Source organism: Enhydra lutris, unplaced genomic scaffold (genome assembly GCF_002288905.1).
Source record: "Enhydra lutris kenyoni isolate GAN:26980312 unplaced genomic scaffold, ASM228890v2 scaffoldscaffold92, whole genome shotgun sequence".
NCBI lineage: Eukaryota > Metazoa > Chordata > Mammalia > Carnivora > Mustelidae > Enhydra > Enhydra lutris.
In genome coordinates, this window is record NW_019154176.1 from 3155169 (window position 1) to 3172819 (window position 17651).

Genomic DNA, 17651 nt, shown 5'->3' on the forward strand with positions numbered 1-17651 from the left:
GTGGGGCTCGATCCCAGGACCCTGAGATCATGACCTGAGCCGAAGGCAGAGGCTTTAACCCACTGAGCCACCCAGGCGCCCCTGTTTCCATCTCTTGACCACTCTGAATAATGCTGCGACGAAGAAGGGTGTGCAAATATCTTTTTGAGATCCTTCTTTTTTTTTATTTTTTAAGATTTTATTTATTTATTTGACAGAGTCACAGCGAGAGGGGTGACACAAGCAGGGGCAGTGGGAGAGGGAGAAGCAGGCTTCCCACCGAACAGGGAGCCTGATGCGGGGGCTCGATCCCAAGACCCTGAGATCAGGACATGAGCCGAAGGCAGACGCTTAACAACTGAGCCACCGAGGCATCCCAGAGATCCTTCTTTTAATTCTTTTGAAAATATAACAAGTAGGATTGCTGGATCATGTGGTTATCCCATATTTATTTATTTATAAATATTTTATCTGGGAGAGAGAGAAAGAGAGCAGAGCAGGAGCAGGGGTGAGAGGGAGAAGCAGACTCCTTGCTGAGCAGGGAGCCCGATGCAGGACTCCATCCCAGGACCCTGGGATCTTGACCTATGCCAAAGGCAGCCGCTTAACCACTGAGCCATGCAGATGTCCCTCCATTTTTAAATCTCTTGTGGAACCTCCACTCTTTTCTGTGCTGGCTGCATATTTTACATCCCCACTGATAGTACACATGGATCCTAATTTCCACATTTCTGCCAGCACCTGTTTTTGATTATTGTGTGTGTGTGTGTGTATACTGCATATATACACACATATATATAATAATCTCTTGATAGTTCACCTCATGCCCATTAGAGTGGCCACTATCATTGTGGTTTTGATTTGCATTTCCCTGATTAGTGATGTTGGGTGTCTTTTCATATGCCTGTTGGCTATTTGTGTATTTTTAGGGAATGGTTTATTCAAATCTTTTGCCCATCTTTAAAATCAGGTTGTCGTCTTTGTTGAGTTGTAGCTCTTTATTCTGGATATTAACATCTTATCAGATATATGGTCTGCAATCTTTTTTCCCATTCTATATGTTGCCTTTTCACTTGTTGACTCCTTTGCTGTGCATAAATTGTTTGCTGTAGTCCCATCTGTCTTTTAGCTTCTATTGCCTGTGCTTTCATGTCCTAGTCAGTAAATCATTGCCAAATTCAATGTTGTGAACCCCCCTTTTTTCTTCAAAGTGTTGCATAGTTTCAAGTCTACATTTATGTCTTTAATCCATTTTGAGTTAATTTTTATATGCCGTAGGTAAGGATCCAACTTTACTTGTTGGCACATAAACATTTCCCCAATTTTCCCAACGCCATTTGAAGAGACTATCCTTTCCCCAAGTTCTGGTGCTTTTTTAATCACACAGGCTGTAGAAGTGGCCTGGGCCTCACCACACTGGGAGATCGGTGATGCTAGCTGCATGGTTTGTGCGTCCTCAAGATTATCCGCGATTAGCACCTTTTTAAAGATGAAACGGGGCCTGGGTCCAAATGACCCATCCAAGGTCATTATAATGAGCATATAGATGGAGTGGAGTTCAAGTCCTCAGTTACAATCCCAAGGGCCCACATGCTGGAGCCCTGTAGGAATGCTCCCTGTTTTATCCCCAGCATGCTAGGAAGAATGAATGAATGAACCTCTCAGGCGAGGCTCCCAGCAAACAGGGAGCTTGGACGAGCCCACAGCTCCACGCGGGGGTGTGCTCCCTTCTCGCGCCTGCGCGGCCCCTGTGCACGACCTGCTCCACTCTATCTGCCCGCACATGGTATGGCCTCTCTCCCTATGGTACGTCCCGCCTTCCCCCACGTCGGGGCCGAGATGGTACATGCCGTCTTAGCTCACCGCCCCTCCCCGTCGGTTTCCGCGCGAAAAGCCAGGGCTGCCTCTGCCGCCGGCGCCGCTGTCTCTGCTGCAGTTTCCAAGATGCCTGCCCGCACCGCCCCGGCCCGGGTGCCCACGCTGGCCTCCCGAGCCATCTCCCTGCCCGATGATGTCCGTAGGCGGTAGGTGCCGCATGGGGGGGTTGTGAACTCGGGCTGGGGGAGATGAGGTGGGGTGGGGGGGGGTTGGGAAGTGGCTCGGCGTTGGGGGTGGGGGGGTTGCTTCCCCTCTTGGTAGCCCGTGGCTGCCGCTGACAGACGGGCGCGCATGCGCGGGACGGCGCGGTGGCGGTTGGCGCGGGCAGGGTGGCACTTCCGGTCGCGCGCACCCCTGGCCGTTTGGCGCCAAAATGGGCCGAGGCCCCTCACAGTTCCCTGGTGACTAGAAACTTGGGGTCACTTCTGATCTCAAAGTAGAGCGAGCTTTGGGTTCTCCTTGGGGATCCCCTTCCTGGAGGAGCCACGGGCCTGGGTCCTGCCGCCAGTTTGGTCGCGCAGGAAGTGGGCAGCCCGCGGCCTCAGGACACCCCTCGGCCCGGGCACTTCGGCCTCTACTTCCGGTGCCCGGCCCGCTTAGGGGGTCGAGCTGGTCCCGTCCCTGGGGGAATTTTGGGGGCCCCCCCTTGGCACCCCGCTCAGCGCATCCCGATGGCGGCCTCCAGAGACAGACGTCGCCGCTTGGGGCCCGGGCGCGGCCGGCTCAGGTTTGCGACCCCCGTCTTCCTTGGGGGGCTTCCTTCATCTAGGACTGCTGCGGGGAAGTAGCATCTGGAAGGAACTCGTACTGTGCAGCGCAGGACCAGGGGCTCGGGCAGCATGAAGGCTGGATGATCTTTCCCAGTAAATCTGTGCCTGTGAGCCATGGGCGTCAAGGAAGCCTCGCTAGGGAGAACTGGCTGCAGTTTCGTGTGTGCGCGCGTAAGCGCGCGTGACACAGTGGCCATGGGTGTGTGTGTGTATGCGTGCGCGCTTCACACAAGTGGCTGCAGTTTCGTGTGTGTGCGCGTGTGTTGCACAGCAGTTAGTGTCCGGACTGGCTGTAGCAGTTCTGTGCAGATGGGTCGCGGGCAAGAATACTGGGCTCCTGTTTGTGACGGGCACCAGTTTCACTCCTGAAAATCGGCACTCCTCGGAACACTAGTCATTGGAACCTTGACTAGGCAGGACTGCCCCCCCTGGGTTTGTGAGCTGGTTTTGCCATTTCCCTGTTTCCCTGTGCTTTTCCTATGGTTGTGCCAGGCCAGTCTTTTGGGCTTTTGGAGTTGGGAGTGTGTGTGTGTGTATGTGTATGGGGGTGGGGACGGCTGTATTTGGGGGCCCCTACCACGGGTTTTAAAGTTCAGTCCGCTTCTTAATCACAGAGGAGGTGTGTCTTGCTGAAGAATCCCTATCTGTATCCTCCCAAGATAGAACTTGAAATGGAATTATGGAAATCCCTGGCTTGGTGGTGACAGACCCAACAGATGTTTGGGCCCAGTCTTCTTTACTCTGATGGTGAGAACTCTCATCTCCTCTGGCTTGTTTGACCTTGGGCAAGTGTCATAAACAGGCTGTGGCCATGGACTCCTTAACATGGGCTTTAAACTGACACTGGATGACATGAGACTATGCCCAGCACATAAATCCCCACGTTAGCATTCTTATTGGCTAATCTAGCCTTTTGTCACTTCTGCCAGTCAGTCCCTAATCATATAAAGCACTTGACAGTTCCTCATTTAATCCTCAAAAGTTCTTAAGAGTGGATGCTGTAGGAGTTTGCTGTGAGGAAGCAAGGATTCCTGCTGATGTCTGCTTCTTACCAAAACGTTTTCTTTCATCTAGGGTTTTGAATAGGCCACTGGCTTAGCTTAGGGGTTTTCTTGGGCCAGTGTAAGTCTTTGGCTGAATTTGAATGCTCTTAAGTAAGTTTTACCATCCTCCGTTACCTTAGGTTTCCTATTACTTTGAACCAGAATTACCTACTGTAGGTGCAGAATTTTGGGATTCTGCTTTAGGCATGGGATGGACATTGAAATTGGCTGCTTATGGGACCCTCAACCACCTCTTGTCTTACATTTTGAATTTCATTGTACAAAATACATAAACATGGTATTCAACACTCCCTTAGATTTGTAAATGGAGGTATAACTTCTTGATCTACGAAAATTAAAGGGGTATGACTTAGAACACAAGAGGTACTTAAGTCCAGTAGAACAGTCTAGGAACAAAACTAGGCCAGGTCCTCATGCGTTTCTGTCACTTTTGCTAGCTTACCTATATGTGTCAGCTTTTTTTTAAACATGTAGTTCCATTAGATAATGTAGTAATACCGGAAAGTATTTTCCATGTTTGGGTTCTTAAGTCTTTAACTTCATTTTTAAAGTGTAACACCCAAATCGAAAAACTGTATAAAATAAAGCACCCAAAATCTAAAAATTATGCCTTTCGGGACAAGCTATATTTTTCCACTTAAATTTCTTATTTTGTCCAAGCCACCATTTGTATAAAGCAATAAGTCTCTCACTGGTCTTCCTGTTGCTACTTGGGTCTTTTCTCCAAGTAGAAACTGTGAATCCTCTTAAAAAGTTGGATCTGATGGTTTCCTTGCCCCACACACACTGCCGGGTGCACTGGTCCTGAAGTCCAGAATCCCTGTCCACTTGTCTGATTCATTGTGTGCTCTTTTCACAAGCCATACAGACCTCAGGTTCTCAGGGCCTGAGACCATGCAGAGCGGCCAGTGGGATGCTGAGCTGCTCCCTATCTACCCCTTCCCTAAGTTGGCTACTGTCCATTCATCCTTCAGACTGTGCTCAGAAAGACCATCCCTCTTCCCCATAACAGGAAGGGTGTTGAATTCTGCCCAGGCACCCTGCATGTTGCCTTTGCAACCCTGGCGTGGATGGTAATTTGTTTGCCTTATTTACTCTGTAATTTGGTGTAGAGTAGACTCTGAAAGGCATGCATGCAAGACTTTCCCCTCTAAGGAAGCCTGGATTCCAGCACAGATTGTAGCAAACCTCCTTTGTACCACTCTGATTAGCCTAAGTAATTGTGCCAGCTTTTTAAACTGCTAGCCCTTCTGTGATTAGATTAAGTCGGGTTTCAAGTTCTTAGCTCTAGTTCCATGACTCCAACTGATTGGGTATTGAAGAGGGCAAAACGGACTCTCCTATTTCTCCCCAGCAGGAATATTCTAGAGGTACAGACCACCGGGGTTCAGATTCCTTCCTACCATAGCTGTAGGGCTAAGTTTGTTTTTGTTTTTTTTTTAAAGATTTTATTTATTTATTTGACAGACAGAGATCACAAGTAAGCAGAGAGGCAGGCAGAGAGAGAGAGAGAGAGAGGAGGAAGCAGGCTCCCTGCTGAGCAGAGAGTCCAACGTAGGGCTTGATCCCAGGACCCTGAGATCATGACCTGAGCTGAAGGCAGAGGCTTAACCCACTGAGCTACCAGGTGCCCCAGGGCTAAGTTTTTTAACCTCTTGGTGGTCAGTCTGTCTGTCTTTCTTTTTTCTTTTTTTTTTTTTAATTTGTTTTTGAGAGAGAGAGCCCACACGAGAAGGGGGAGGGGCAGAGGGAAAAGCAGACTCCCTTCTGAACAGGGTCCATCCCAGGACCTTGGGATCATGTCCTGACCCGAAGGTCAGGATTGAGCCACCCAGGCACCCCACCTCTTGGTGTTTTATCTGTAAAATGGAACGGTGTTGCCCATGCTACCTGGGCGTTATGAAGACCAGCTAAGCTGATAGGTATAAATGTGGTAAAGCAGCCCCTGCCAGAAAACCTTCTGTGCTACTTACTGCACGGTCCGCTGTGTATTTCACTTCCATTAGGGGAGCATGATTTAGAGTAGCAACGCGCAGATCTGCTACCGAGGCCGATGTCAGTATTTCAGTGTAGGCCGTGTACATGTACAGATGATGTGTATCCTGCTTATCATTCCAGCCTTCACGTTTGGCTTCTTGCAGAATGGTCTGGGCTTGTTCCTTCCGCTGCCGCCTTTGCTTTTGTGCCAGGTATCCAGTTCTACTCTTGCTCAGGCTTTCTTCTCAAGGACTGAGGTGGTGTTCCGTCCTCTTTCATCTCTCTGTATCTCTTGCTTTTTAATCCTTTCTATCCTTGGCTTTTGTGGTGCGGTTTACTTCCAGGGAGCCTCTCTCCCCCCCTGATATTCTGCCCCCGCCAATCATTTTCTTTCGTTCCTGGGCCCTTACCTCTCCCAGTCCTAGGACTTGCAGCGGTTGGGACTATCAGCTGGACAGGACTAACTCCAGGTTTGAGGCCTCTCAGGAAAGCCGGTTTTAATTTCTAGCTGCCGGGTAGCCAGCCAGTGCTGCTGAGCCACTGTTCCCTGAAATGTCACTCTTCACACTCATGGCCTGTTTACTTTTTCTCTACCAAAATGTTCTGAATTTCTGATACCGCGTTAGGTTTTTTTTTTTTTTTTTTTTTTTTAAGATTTTATTTATTTATTTGAGAGAGGGAGAGAGAGCATGAGAAGGGATAAGCAGACTCCCCAAAGAGCTGGGAGCCTGATGTGGGACTCGATCCCGGAACTCCAGGATCATGACCTGAGCCAAAGGCCGTGGCTTAACCAACTGAGCCACCCAGGCGTCCCATGCATTAGTTTTTAATTGGATCCATAACAAATTATCTTAGTGGTTTAAATAGAACATGAATTTGTTCTAACAATGCTGTAGGTCAGAAATCTGGTATGGGTCTCGCTGGATGAAATAGTGTTAGCAGGCTACATTCCTTCCTGGAGGCTCTTGGTGAGAATGTTTCTTCACTCTTTCAAATTGTTGACGGAATTCAGTTCCTTGTGGTTGTAAGATTGAGGTCCCTCTTCTCTTGCTGGCTCTAACCAGGCCCAGCTTCTGGAGGTGATGTACCCTTTGGCTCATGGCCCACTGCCTCCATGTTTCAAGTTAGTAAAGCCAGTCCTCATGCCACATCTCTCTCTCACCCTTCTTTAGTCACATCTCTTGAAATGCAGCTGGGAGGTTTTTCTGCTTTTAAGGATTTAGGTGATTAGATTGGGCCCACCTGGCTAATCCAGGATAATCTGCCCATCTCAAGGGCTACAACCTTAATCACATCTGCAGAGTCCCTTTTATCAGTGAGACACCAGTACTCCCAGGTTCTGGAGGATTAGGGCATGGACATCTCTTTTTGGGAAGGGCTCATTATCCTGCCTCCCACAGGCAGGATATCCTCTCAGGCCATCAGAGATACCATCTCAGACAGCCCTGTCCCATCTGCCACGTGGCCAGTTCCAAGAGGCAGAGTTCATGAAGTTTTGTAACTTCTTTAGCAGTGGTCTCCATTCCTGATAAATCACATTACAGACCAGCATTTCTAGCGTGTTAAAGAGTGATTTAACATTTGGTAATCTCTTCCTGCCTATTATGTAATTTTGCCAGATTAATTTTCCTAAAACACGGCTCTGGTGTCTTGGTTTCTTCCTCCCTGCCCTCCCCTCCCCCTACGATTCCTTCAGTGGTTTAACTGTGGAACAAAATCAATTTTTTAGCCTGATGTTATTGACCTCCCTCAGACTGGCACCCAGCCTGACTTGTGTGGGTTTCTTGGGTGTCCTGAGCCAGCTCCTCCACTGTACGGCTCCTGTTTGGGCAGCTCCCCTGCTCCATTCCCGCTGAGCTGTTCCCCTGGGCTAGTCCTTCCTGATGCTTTTCTATACCTTTGCTCTTCGGAAGCCCTCAGGTTTGAATGATATTTGGTTGATTCCTTCAGTTACAGTTTATTTCCCTTGTAGGACTGTGTGAGGGAAGCAACGAGGAATGAATCATGGGATCTTGGGCTGCAAGGGAGCTGAGGTGTTATCTCATAACGTGGCTGCTGTCTGACTATCCTGCCTGGTCCTCGACGTCTGTTCTAATCCTCCCCGCTCTGAATGCAAAGCAGATGTGAGATGGTGTCGCCCTCCGTTTTCCCGGGAAAGGGATGGACTCTTCCGTGGAAGCCTGGGTGTCCGGAGGTGCACTGCCCAGCCTCATCCCTGTCACACTTCTGGCTCCCCAGGGCCTGTCCTGGGCTCCGCCTTTCCTCTCTGGGGCCAGGCAGGGGACAGTCTGTCTTCACAGGACAAGGCATTTGAGGTCCCCTGAAGAGTTTATTTGGTTCCTCTCTGCCAGGCTAAACAATCCCAGGTCGTGGGAGAGGTGGGCAGAATTTGTGCCCCGAGGTAGTCGTTGGCGTTGTGGAAAGAGTGCTTGGGAGGCGAGGGGGGGCTTCACCGCCAGCTGAGCATCGTCCTTAACACCTGAGGTAGCCTCAGGGTCAGGGGGCCGTGTTGTCGCCAGGGTTCTGTGAGTAGAAGGACGGAGAAGCCCGGCGTGAGGCCCCTGCAGCCTCGTATGTGCCTCTGGCTGCGTGAACAGAGTTCTGCAGCTCTCCCGGACCTGAGTTATGGCGAGGGTGGAAGGGGCTTATATGGAGAGAGAGAGAGAGAGAGAGAGAGAGAGAGAGAGAGTGTGTGTGTGTGTGTGTGTGTGTGTGTGTGATATAGTATATGCTGCCACTGTGTCTGCAGTCAGATTTTTTTTTTTTTTTTTTTTTTAAGATTTTATTTATGTGGGGACGCCTGGGCGGCTCAGTTGGTTAGGCGGCTGCCTTCGGCTCAGGTCATGATCCCGGCGTCCTGGGATCGAGTCCCACATTGGGCTTCTTGCTTGGTAGGTAGGGAGCCTGCTTCTCCCTCTGCCTCTGCCTGCCACTCTGTCTGCCTGTGCTTGCTCGCTCTCCCTCTCTCTCTCTGACAAATAAATTAATAAAATCTTTAAGAAAAAAAAAAGATTTTATTTATGTGACAGAGAGAGCCACAGCGAGAGAGGGAACACAAGTTGGGGGGAGTGGCAGAGGGAGAAGCAGGCTCTCTGTGCAGCAGGGAGCCCGATGTGGGGCTCCATCCCAGGACCCTGGGATTATGACCTGAGCCGAAGGCTGACGCTTAACGACTGAGCCACCCAGGCGCCCCCTGTCAGAGGCTTCTACAGAAAGACCTTTCCTGACTACCCAGGTCTGAAGGTCCCTTCCCGGCAGTCCCGGCATCCCACTACCCAGCTCGTTGCCTGGAACAGGGCCTGGCATGCAATCGGTGCCTGCAGATGTGGTGGGGGTCAAAGCTGGGGGGGCCCCCCACGCACTCAGAGCAGCGTCTGTGTGACAGGAGTCCCGCAAAGCCTGTTGCTTGCATTCCCTGTGTTGCACTCACACGTGGCTCTTTGGAAAAACCAGGCTGGGAGAGCTCTGTTCTTGCCCTTTTGGCTAATGATAAGAGTACGTTGTCTGTATGGGTGCAGGGTAGGAGGGTCCAGAGATGGTAGAGGCCTGGTCCCTGCCCAGGGCACTTCTCCAGTGACGGATGCTAACCCAGCTGGTTAGACCTGTTCTTCCCGCACTGTCCACAGGTGGCACCCAGCCTAGGAACCAAAGCTTGTCCACTCACCTCCCTTTCCTCAGTGTCTTCTGTCCCCTTCCACTCCCCCCAGAAAAAGAGGCAAGACGCTAATCTTCAGTGATCAAATCAGGCTCTGCTTTTCTCGCCAAACTCATGACAGTTCTGCACTCCTGAAGGATTAGGTATAAACATTCCGAAGGAGGAGCTCTCTGGTGAGGCGCCAGCCAACAATGTTTCTCACTTCATCTGTCACCCGAGTGTGGGTGCTCCCTGCTGCACCAGATGCCTTTACTTCCTTTTTGTTGTTGTATGTGTGTGTTTTTGTTTTTAAGTAGGCTCCACGCCCAGTGCTGGACTTGAACACACGACCCTGAGATCAAGATCCGAGCTGAGATTGAGAGTAGCATGCTTAACCGACTGAGCCACTCTGGTGCCCCTACTTCCCTCTCTTATGTTCCTCCTTTGAATGCTGCCACCCCCACCCTGGCCTTTGGGAGTGTTAGCTGGCTGTTCCTTCACAGCACCTTATGACCCTGGCCCATTCCTTCTAACACTGGCCACCCTGTGGTATGCCCTTTCATGGGGTCTTGCCAGACCAACTGGAGGAAGACCTTCTATAGGTCATTTGACAGGTGCACCCCAACTATATGGCCTGCCTCTATTTCCCTAGTTCCTTTGGAAATAATACCATTATGGAGCTCCTCTATTCTCTCACTACCAGAAAAACTGCACCCTTAAGGGGGCTGGGGGGTGGGAGGGGAGATCTCATTCAGATCATAAGTGACTTCTTAAAAACGACTACAGGCATTGTAGTAGGATTTCTAGCTTGGGTGGGCGAAAACCACTGTGGTGTTTTGTTTGTTTGTTTTTTCCCTAACACTGCTACATGTCAAATTTATTTCCAAAGTTCTTCAGATTTGGATTTAGGGATACCTGGGTGGCTCAGTCAGTTAAGTGGCTGCCTTTGGCTCGGGTATTGATCCCAGGGTCCTGTTATCGAGTTCTGCATCAGGCTCCTTGCTTGGTAAGGAGCCTCCTTCTGCCCCTGCCTGCTGCTTCCCCTGCTTGTGTGCTCGCTGGCTCTCTCTCTCTCTCTCTGACAAATAAAATCTTTAAAAAACACAACACAAACACACACACACACACAACTGTGGTTTTAGTCTTAGAGTAAACAGAGTTGCATAATTGCCTTTCTTTCTCCATTTTCTTCCCACAGGCTCAAAGATTTGGAAAGAGATAGCCTAACAGAAAAGGTAACCTCCACCTTAAATTTTATTACCAGACGTTACTGTTTTACAGATAGTTTGTGACTCGTAAAAAGTTTAAGTGAAGTCAGCTTTTTTTCATAGTATTTTTGAAAAATATTTTAGAGTGTGTGCATGTGTGCGAGTGGTGGGGGGAGAGGCAGAGGAAAAGAATCTTCAAGTAGATGCCCTGACGTGGGGCTTGATTCCCATGACCCATGAGATCATGGCTGGTGCTGAAACCAAGAGTCAGATGTTCAACCGACTGAGCCATTCAGGCTCCCGCGCTTTTTTCCGTAGTTTTGAGGATAGCTTAGATATTATTCTTAATGTTCTGTGTTAACGTGCTGCTGATCTCTTGGTAACTCACTGATAAGTCTCCCAATCTGGGTTCACACCATCGGTTCTGAATTGTAACTTGTCCTGGTCACAGTTCTCAAAAGCACAGTTTTTTTCTAATACACTGTTATATGTCTCTATCCCACCTCCTAATCTTCCCATTTTTCACCGCTCTGGAGATGGTATGATGTGATCTTAAGGGAAACATCATAAACGTGTCTTGGGAATATTCAGTTTTCCGGGCTGAGTCAACATTGCCTGCCACTCAGTTGGTATTTCACGACCCGGCGGCCTAATTATCTGTGTAGTGGCCCATTAGTGACTTGGGAGTTTGGGGACATCTAAACCTATATCCTTCCCTTAGGAATGTGTGAAGGAGAAACTGAATCTCTTGCATGAATTTCTGCAAACAGAAATAAAAAATCAGTTATGTGACTTGGAAACCAAATTACATAAAGAAGAATTATCAGAGGTAAGTCCGTTCTCAGCATCCTGGTGTCTAGAAAGTGTCTCTTCCCCTGTAACTCCCGTGTGACCAGGAAGGCAGAATCCTCCCCAGCTCTCCTTGTTACCCAGTAGTTATAAAGGAAATGCGTGTTTCCTTATTCTCTTGTTGCCACTTGTTTACATTCACTGCTACTTAAATTATCCTTTCCTGCTGTAGGAGGGCTACCTGGCTAAAGTCAAATCCCTTTTAAATAAAGATTTATCCTTGGAGAACGGAGCTCATGCTTTCAGCCGGGAAGTGAACGGACGTCTAGAAAACGGGAGCCAGACAAGCGGCGAGGACCGCAGAGTGGGAATGGCAGAGGAAAAGAAGTCTCCCAAACCCGTTTCCAAACTTCCCACACCCAGACGAAGCAAGGCCGATGGAGAGACCAAGTGTAAGACCACTTATTTAATCTTGGTGGAGATTAGCTGTCCCCTTACATGGTACCAGCCTTGGAGCCGTTGGTCCCCCCGGGACAGTACCTCCTGGGTTGTTTCTTGCGCGTACTTCCTAACTGGCTTGGATGTACGATTTGTTCTTTGACCAAATACGGAGCAGGAGGTCCCAAAACGTAGCTTAAGTTCGTGATGTATAAGGTGACAGGAGGTAGTAATACTATTTCTAAGTTAAACGCCTATTTAAGCTCAATGTATAGTCTCCTTTGTAGTCGAAGTAACTCTTCTGGAATTTGTGAAAACACACGAGGGTGTGGGAGCTGAGCGCAGGTCAGGTTCTTGGCCACTTCGTCTTTTGACGACATAGAGGAGGTTGTCTCCTTCTCTGGGTCAGGCTATGGCCCCTCAGTGAAGAGCTCCAGTACCATGGCTCAGCAAATTGGCAGGTGCTAATTGCTACCTTTTATTGAGATTGTTGTTGGTTGGAGATAAAAAAGAAGGGTACTTAATCTTCAGAACCTGATTCTCCGCACTAGCTTGCTAATGCTTAAGAACTACACTTTGTGAACTTTTTTATTCATAGTGGCTTTTTTTTTTTTTTCTTTAAACAGCTGAAGCTGCTTCTTCTAGCCCCAGGATTACAAGGCAAACTACCAGGCAGACCACCATCCTATCTCATTTCTCAAGGGGGTCAGTATATAATGAATTGACAGCCATCTTTTCTCAGGGCAAACCGTTCTTGGTAAACAGGAATGGAATTAGTAGGGTATAATTTAGCAGTTTTGAGTTCCACATTGCATAGGTTTTAGTCTTACAGTTTTCTTTGTTAAACACTGATGAAAAGCATTTCTCAACACCTGTGTTCTTACTTTTCTGGGAACATTCAAATATATACAAAACTAGCCATGGTAATAAAATGACACCCCCCCACCCCCGCTGCCCAGCCCCAGATACCTGTCACCCAGCGTCAGCAGTTACCAGCTGGCCATCTTTTCATCTGTAACCCCATAAATTCTCTCCCAACTGGATTATTTTGAAACCCTCCCAGACATGTCATGTCAATATATTTCTGTCTTTTTTTAAAGATTCCCCCGCTCCCCAAGATTTTATTTATTCGTTTGACACAGAGAGAGTACAAGCAGGGGGAGCGGCAGGGAGAAGGAAAAGCAGACTCTTGCTGAACAGAGAGCCCGATGTGGGGCTCTATCCCAGGACCCTGGGATCATGAAGGCAGACGCTTAACTGAGTTACCCAGGCGCCCCTTCAGTATATTTCTAGATAATAATTTCTAGATAATAAAATTGGTTTCTCTCTCTCTCTCTCTCTCTCTCTTTTTTTTTTTTTTTGTTTAGCAATTCCAGCAAAATGTGAATAAAAATGTTAATGTTTAGCAGTCTTTTTTAATTTGACACACACAGATCACAAGTAGGCAGAGAGGCAGGCAGAGAGGGAGAGGGAAGCAGGCTCCCTTCTGAGCAGAGAGCCTGATGCGGGGCTCGATCCCAGGACCCTGAGATCATGACCCGAGCTGAAGGCAGAGGCTTAACCCACAGAGCCACCTAGGTGCCCCTAGCAGTCTCTTTAAAAAGACAAAATATGGGGCGCCTGGGTGGCTCAGTGGGTTAAGCCTCTGCCTTCGGCTCAGGTCATGATCTCAGGGTCCTGGGATCGAGTCCCGCATCGGGCTCTTTGCTCGGCAGGGAGCCTGCTTCCTCCTCTCTCTCTCTCTCTCTCTGCTTGCCTCTCTGCCTACTTGGGATCTCTCTCTCTCTGTCAAATGAATAAATAAAATCTTAAAAAAAAAAAAAGACAAAATATAAGTCTAATATTTTTGTACTTTACAAAGCATAATAATTCCTTACTATGAAGCACATAGCCAGTGTCTGTGTTTCCTCGTGTCTGGTAAATTTTGTTTGCTTGATTTGTTTTAAGCCTTTCTAATTAGATTCCTTTCTTTTCTTGCCATTTATTTGAAGAAATTAGTTCATTTGTCCCATGGAGTTTCTAGGTCCAGTGGACTGCGTCCTCGTTAATGTCTTCCTTGTTTTGTGTTTCTTATAAACTGGTTAGTTAGCTCTAGAAGCTTGATCAGCTTCCAGCTCTATTATTTTTTGAGACCCTTCCGTAGATGGTGCCATGTGTTCTTAGAGGCATGTGAGGTCTCTTCTGTGATGCCAGCAGCTGTTGATAGACATCGAGATCCATGATTTCTTAGGTTTGCAAAATGGCAACAGTCTAACCTGTCACTCAGACACTAAACTTGAAGCCTCTTTTAATATCCCGGCAGTGAGGGCATTTCCTTGGAGGGAATAAGACACCCATGACCTGAATGTGTCCTAAAGAGGCTGCCTTGTAGTCCTAAAGAGGGCTACAAGTCCTCTTGGGCCTGTTGGAGCGCTGGCGTCCGGCGGAGCTAACGGTTGGCTTTCCTGTTGCTGACAGCCCTGCCAAACGGAAGCCCGAGGAAGAGCAGGAAAAAGCGAAATCGGATGAGTCTCCTGAGGAAGAAAAAGACCAGGTAGGGCTGGCATTTTCTTCCCTCGCCTTCTCTTGGTACATTTGCTGATATGATAGGCTAAGTGTAAAGTCAGGACTAGCTAAATGGGCTTGAAGCGACCAAGATGGTGTTAGGGACACGTCGCTGCACCCGGGCAGTATGAAGTATGTCACTGTTAGGCCTGGGGGCTCCACGGACCCCTGCTACTCACAAGGCAGCCCTGTACCTTCAGAGTCTGTTCCCTCTACTTCCTACTTCTCTAGCGGGCAAGACTGGCAATCAAATGTGACAGGTTTACAGCCTTCACTGCTGCTCTCCTAAGTCCTCTTTCCACATCTAGCTTTTCTAACAGCAGAGCGTCAGACAGCTTCTGTGTGTAGTAGACCAGTGCTGCTTGGACCTCTTAGGTTAGAAAGCCCGTGGCTTATTGAGGGTCTTTGATACAGAAAACGTTAATCTCTGATGGTACTTTTCCCTTGTGACTTGAGGGCCATACCTAGATAATACCAGGCGGTCACACATTTTGATTTGGGATTAGCTATGTAAGTTGAGGGGAAGTCTAGGTTTGGGTGTAGGTAATAAATGCCTTATTGGTACTGATAGAGCAAACTACAGACACTCCTCTTTAAGCCCGGGTTTCCCAGCCGTGCCATTGACTTTCGGGGCCAGTTGCTCCTTTGCTGGAGGGTGGGGTGGGGAGGGCGTCCCTCTGGGTTGTGGAACACCACAGCATCCTGACCTCTACTCACTGGATGCCAGTAGGAATCCCCTTCTCCCCTCTCAGTTGTGACCACCCCAAGCATCATCAGTTACTGCCAGTTTGGGGTGAGGGGTAAAGTTGCTCTGGGTGAGAAGCACTGGACTGAGGGGTCATTCAGGTGTCACTGGGCTATCCCTAGCATTGAGGTAGGTTTGACATCCTGTTGTGAGACACGGTGATTCTGGTTTTAGGAACTTGATGTTAATCTTCATAACCTTTATTCAGATAGTTACAGTTTACTTGGGTTACCCACTCTCAAGGGGAAACTGAGGCACAGAGGGAACCACTAGTCAGTGGACAAGCCTCTTGTGTCCTAGGAAAAAAAAACAGGCAGAAGCAGGCTGGCTCTTGTCCTATCAATAGCTTGTTCCCACATGCATTCGTTTTAGAGTGGTTTTTCGCACCCTAACTTTTGGGAAGGCTACATAGCCTTCTCATCTGGCCTCTTAAATGGGTATTTCAGTTTCTGAGTTTGTGTAAGGCCTAGAGGCCTTGTGGGTGAGACACTTGTAAAAGTACCATCTGTTCCACTAGTCTAGAGGAAGGCTCCATGTACCAAACAGTGGTATCAGATGGCATTGGTCACGTAACTCATCATACAGAGATAATCTCACTTTAGTCAGTTTAAAGTTTTGAAAATTTACTGTGTTTTAAAACCAATGCATTACGTGCATTTAGTAAAACTAAGTAGTACAAAAGGATGTTTTGGTGCATAGATCTCCCTTCTCCTTGAACTTTGGGGGCTGGGGGTAGGATTTATCAGTTTCTTCTATGTTGATTGAGAGAGAGAATATATTAGTATACTAGCGTACTGTCTGCGTCCAGGTTTGCTGGAGAAACAACCAACAGACTGTGTATATGTAGAAGATGAATCTTAAGAAATTGGCTCATGGGTTTAAGGCTGGCAGTTGTGAAACACGCAGGACAGGCCAACAGGCTGGAGACTCTGGGAGGAGCGGATGTAGCTCAAGTCTGCAGGTAGCCTGGAGGCAGGATTTTCCGTAGATACAGATACAGATTTCTTTCATATGTGTTTCAAATAATGGATTACAGTGAGGTTCTGGGCAACTTACCCAACTTTCTCTGATGGGAACCTGTCCTATAACTAACACAGCAGCAAAACCAGGAACTGACATTGGTGCAATTAGACTTTACCAGTTCTCGCTTATGTGTATATACTCACATGTGTCGATTATTACCTCAGACAAGGTATAGATCTGTTTTATCACAATAATTTCATCCCATTTAAATACATATAGCTCTCCTGGAGATGGCAAATAGTGTGAACTTAGGGAAATGGGGCACTGGGGTATTATCCGAGAAGAGCTGGTGTCTGGTTGAGGTTGTCATTCTTGTTGATGTGAATCTCAGATTACTATTTTTTTTTTTTTTCCTAATGCTAAAGGATTCCTGACGGGAGGTGAAGGATCTTTGATCCTTTTACATACCCTCACTAGACCAGCTGGTACACAGACATGTGCTGGGCCAACTCCTGGCCCTCTTCTTTGCTTTGAGGGAGTGGGGACATCACTACCAGACCGATGGTTGCCCAGATCTTTCCCCCCAACCCAGATCCTCTGCCCTGTTTAACTGTATCAGATGTATCGAACTCTTTCTCACCCATGCTTTTCATTTTGATCTTCTTTGAAATGAATATTTGTGTCCTCTTCCCTTCTCTCCACACAGGAGGAAAAGAGACGGAGAGTTACATCTAGAGAACAGTAAGAATAATTAATACATCTTTTCTGTACAATGTGCAATCTTCATTACTGAAATGACTTTTCTGAAGAGTTTTAAGGAGCTTTATTGTGAGTTGCCATGGCGACTATAGATGGCTTAAGAATGCTGAATTTGGGGTCAGATTATTAACCTTCAATTCATGTAGAATTCTCATTGCAAAGAATGAATTGAGGGCAACTGGCCGTTGTCAGAGCCAGATTTAAAGGTCCTATTAAATATTAAAGTAGTATGTGCCTTTTGAGGTTCTGGGATGAAGATTGTTTCCTTGGGTAGGAAGAGAAGGACTGGATGACAACTGCTTGCAGGGGAGGAGTTTGGGAGAGTCACCCTTGGGGTGTGTGCTACTTTGCTTGACAGAGTTGCTAGACCGCTCCCTGCAGAAGAACCGGAAAGAGTAAAACCTGGAACACACATGGAAGAAGAGGAAGAAAGAGATGAAAAAGTAAAGCCTGGTCCCATCCAAGTTTGTCGATTGTACTTTTTAATCTTTGAGTCCCCATTTGGTTTTAGGAAGGGGATCGGGGGAGTGGGGAGCCTGTAGGAACAAAATGACTTTCTCTAATCAAAATGACCTTGACTTTAGCCAAAATGTGTTTCAAACTCCCCTTTTCTGTGGTTCTCTACCTGGACGGGGGTAATGTGGCTGTGGGAATAAACACACCAGTGTTAGGCTTGGGGCTCAGCTAGACCTTGTGCTCACGCCTCAGTTGCAGAACTTTGGTCCCTGCCCTTGTCCATCTGCCTCCCTCACTCACTAAGTCTTTGCGGAAATCTCATTCTCAAACACCTGTGGTGCTAGAATTCTGTGGCAGCATCCAGATATAAAGTTGCACCCCCCCCCCCCAAGATTTTATTTATTTTAGAGAGGTGAGTTGGGGGAAGGGCAGAAGGAGAGGGAGGGA

General features: G+C 47.9%; 1 protein-coding gene across 4 annotated transcripts in view; it reads left to right on the forward strand.

Moving 5' to 3' along the window:
• Nucleotides 1-1883: 1883 nt before the first annotated feature.
• Nucleotides 1884-17651, forward strand: part of LOC111162394 (DNA methyltransferase 1) — a 44936-nt gene continuing 29168 nt past the window's right edge. For 2 of the 4 annotated variants that reach the window (XM_022526786.1, XM_022526785.1), the window contains exons 1-8: nt 1884-2003; nt 10501-10537; nt 11232-11339; nt 11532-11751; nt 12364-12442; nt 14195-14270; nt 16696-16730; nt 17107-17191. In XM_022526786.1, the coding sequence (XP_022382494.1) occupies nt 1924-2003; nt 10501-10537; nt 11232-11339; nt 11532-11751; nt 12364-12442; nt 14195-14270; nt 16696-16730; nt 17107-17191 (720 nt within the window). In that variant the 5' untranslated portion in view covers nt 1884-1923. Of the gene's footprint in view, nt 2004-2395; nt 2585-10500; nt 10538-11231; nt 11340-11531; nt 11752-12363; nt 12443-14194; nt 14271-16695; nt 16731-17106; nt 17192-17651 lie in introns of those variants that run through there. The other 2 variants (XM_022526787.1, XM_022526788.1) reach the window with 2 other exon arrangements.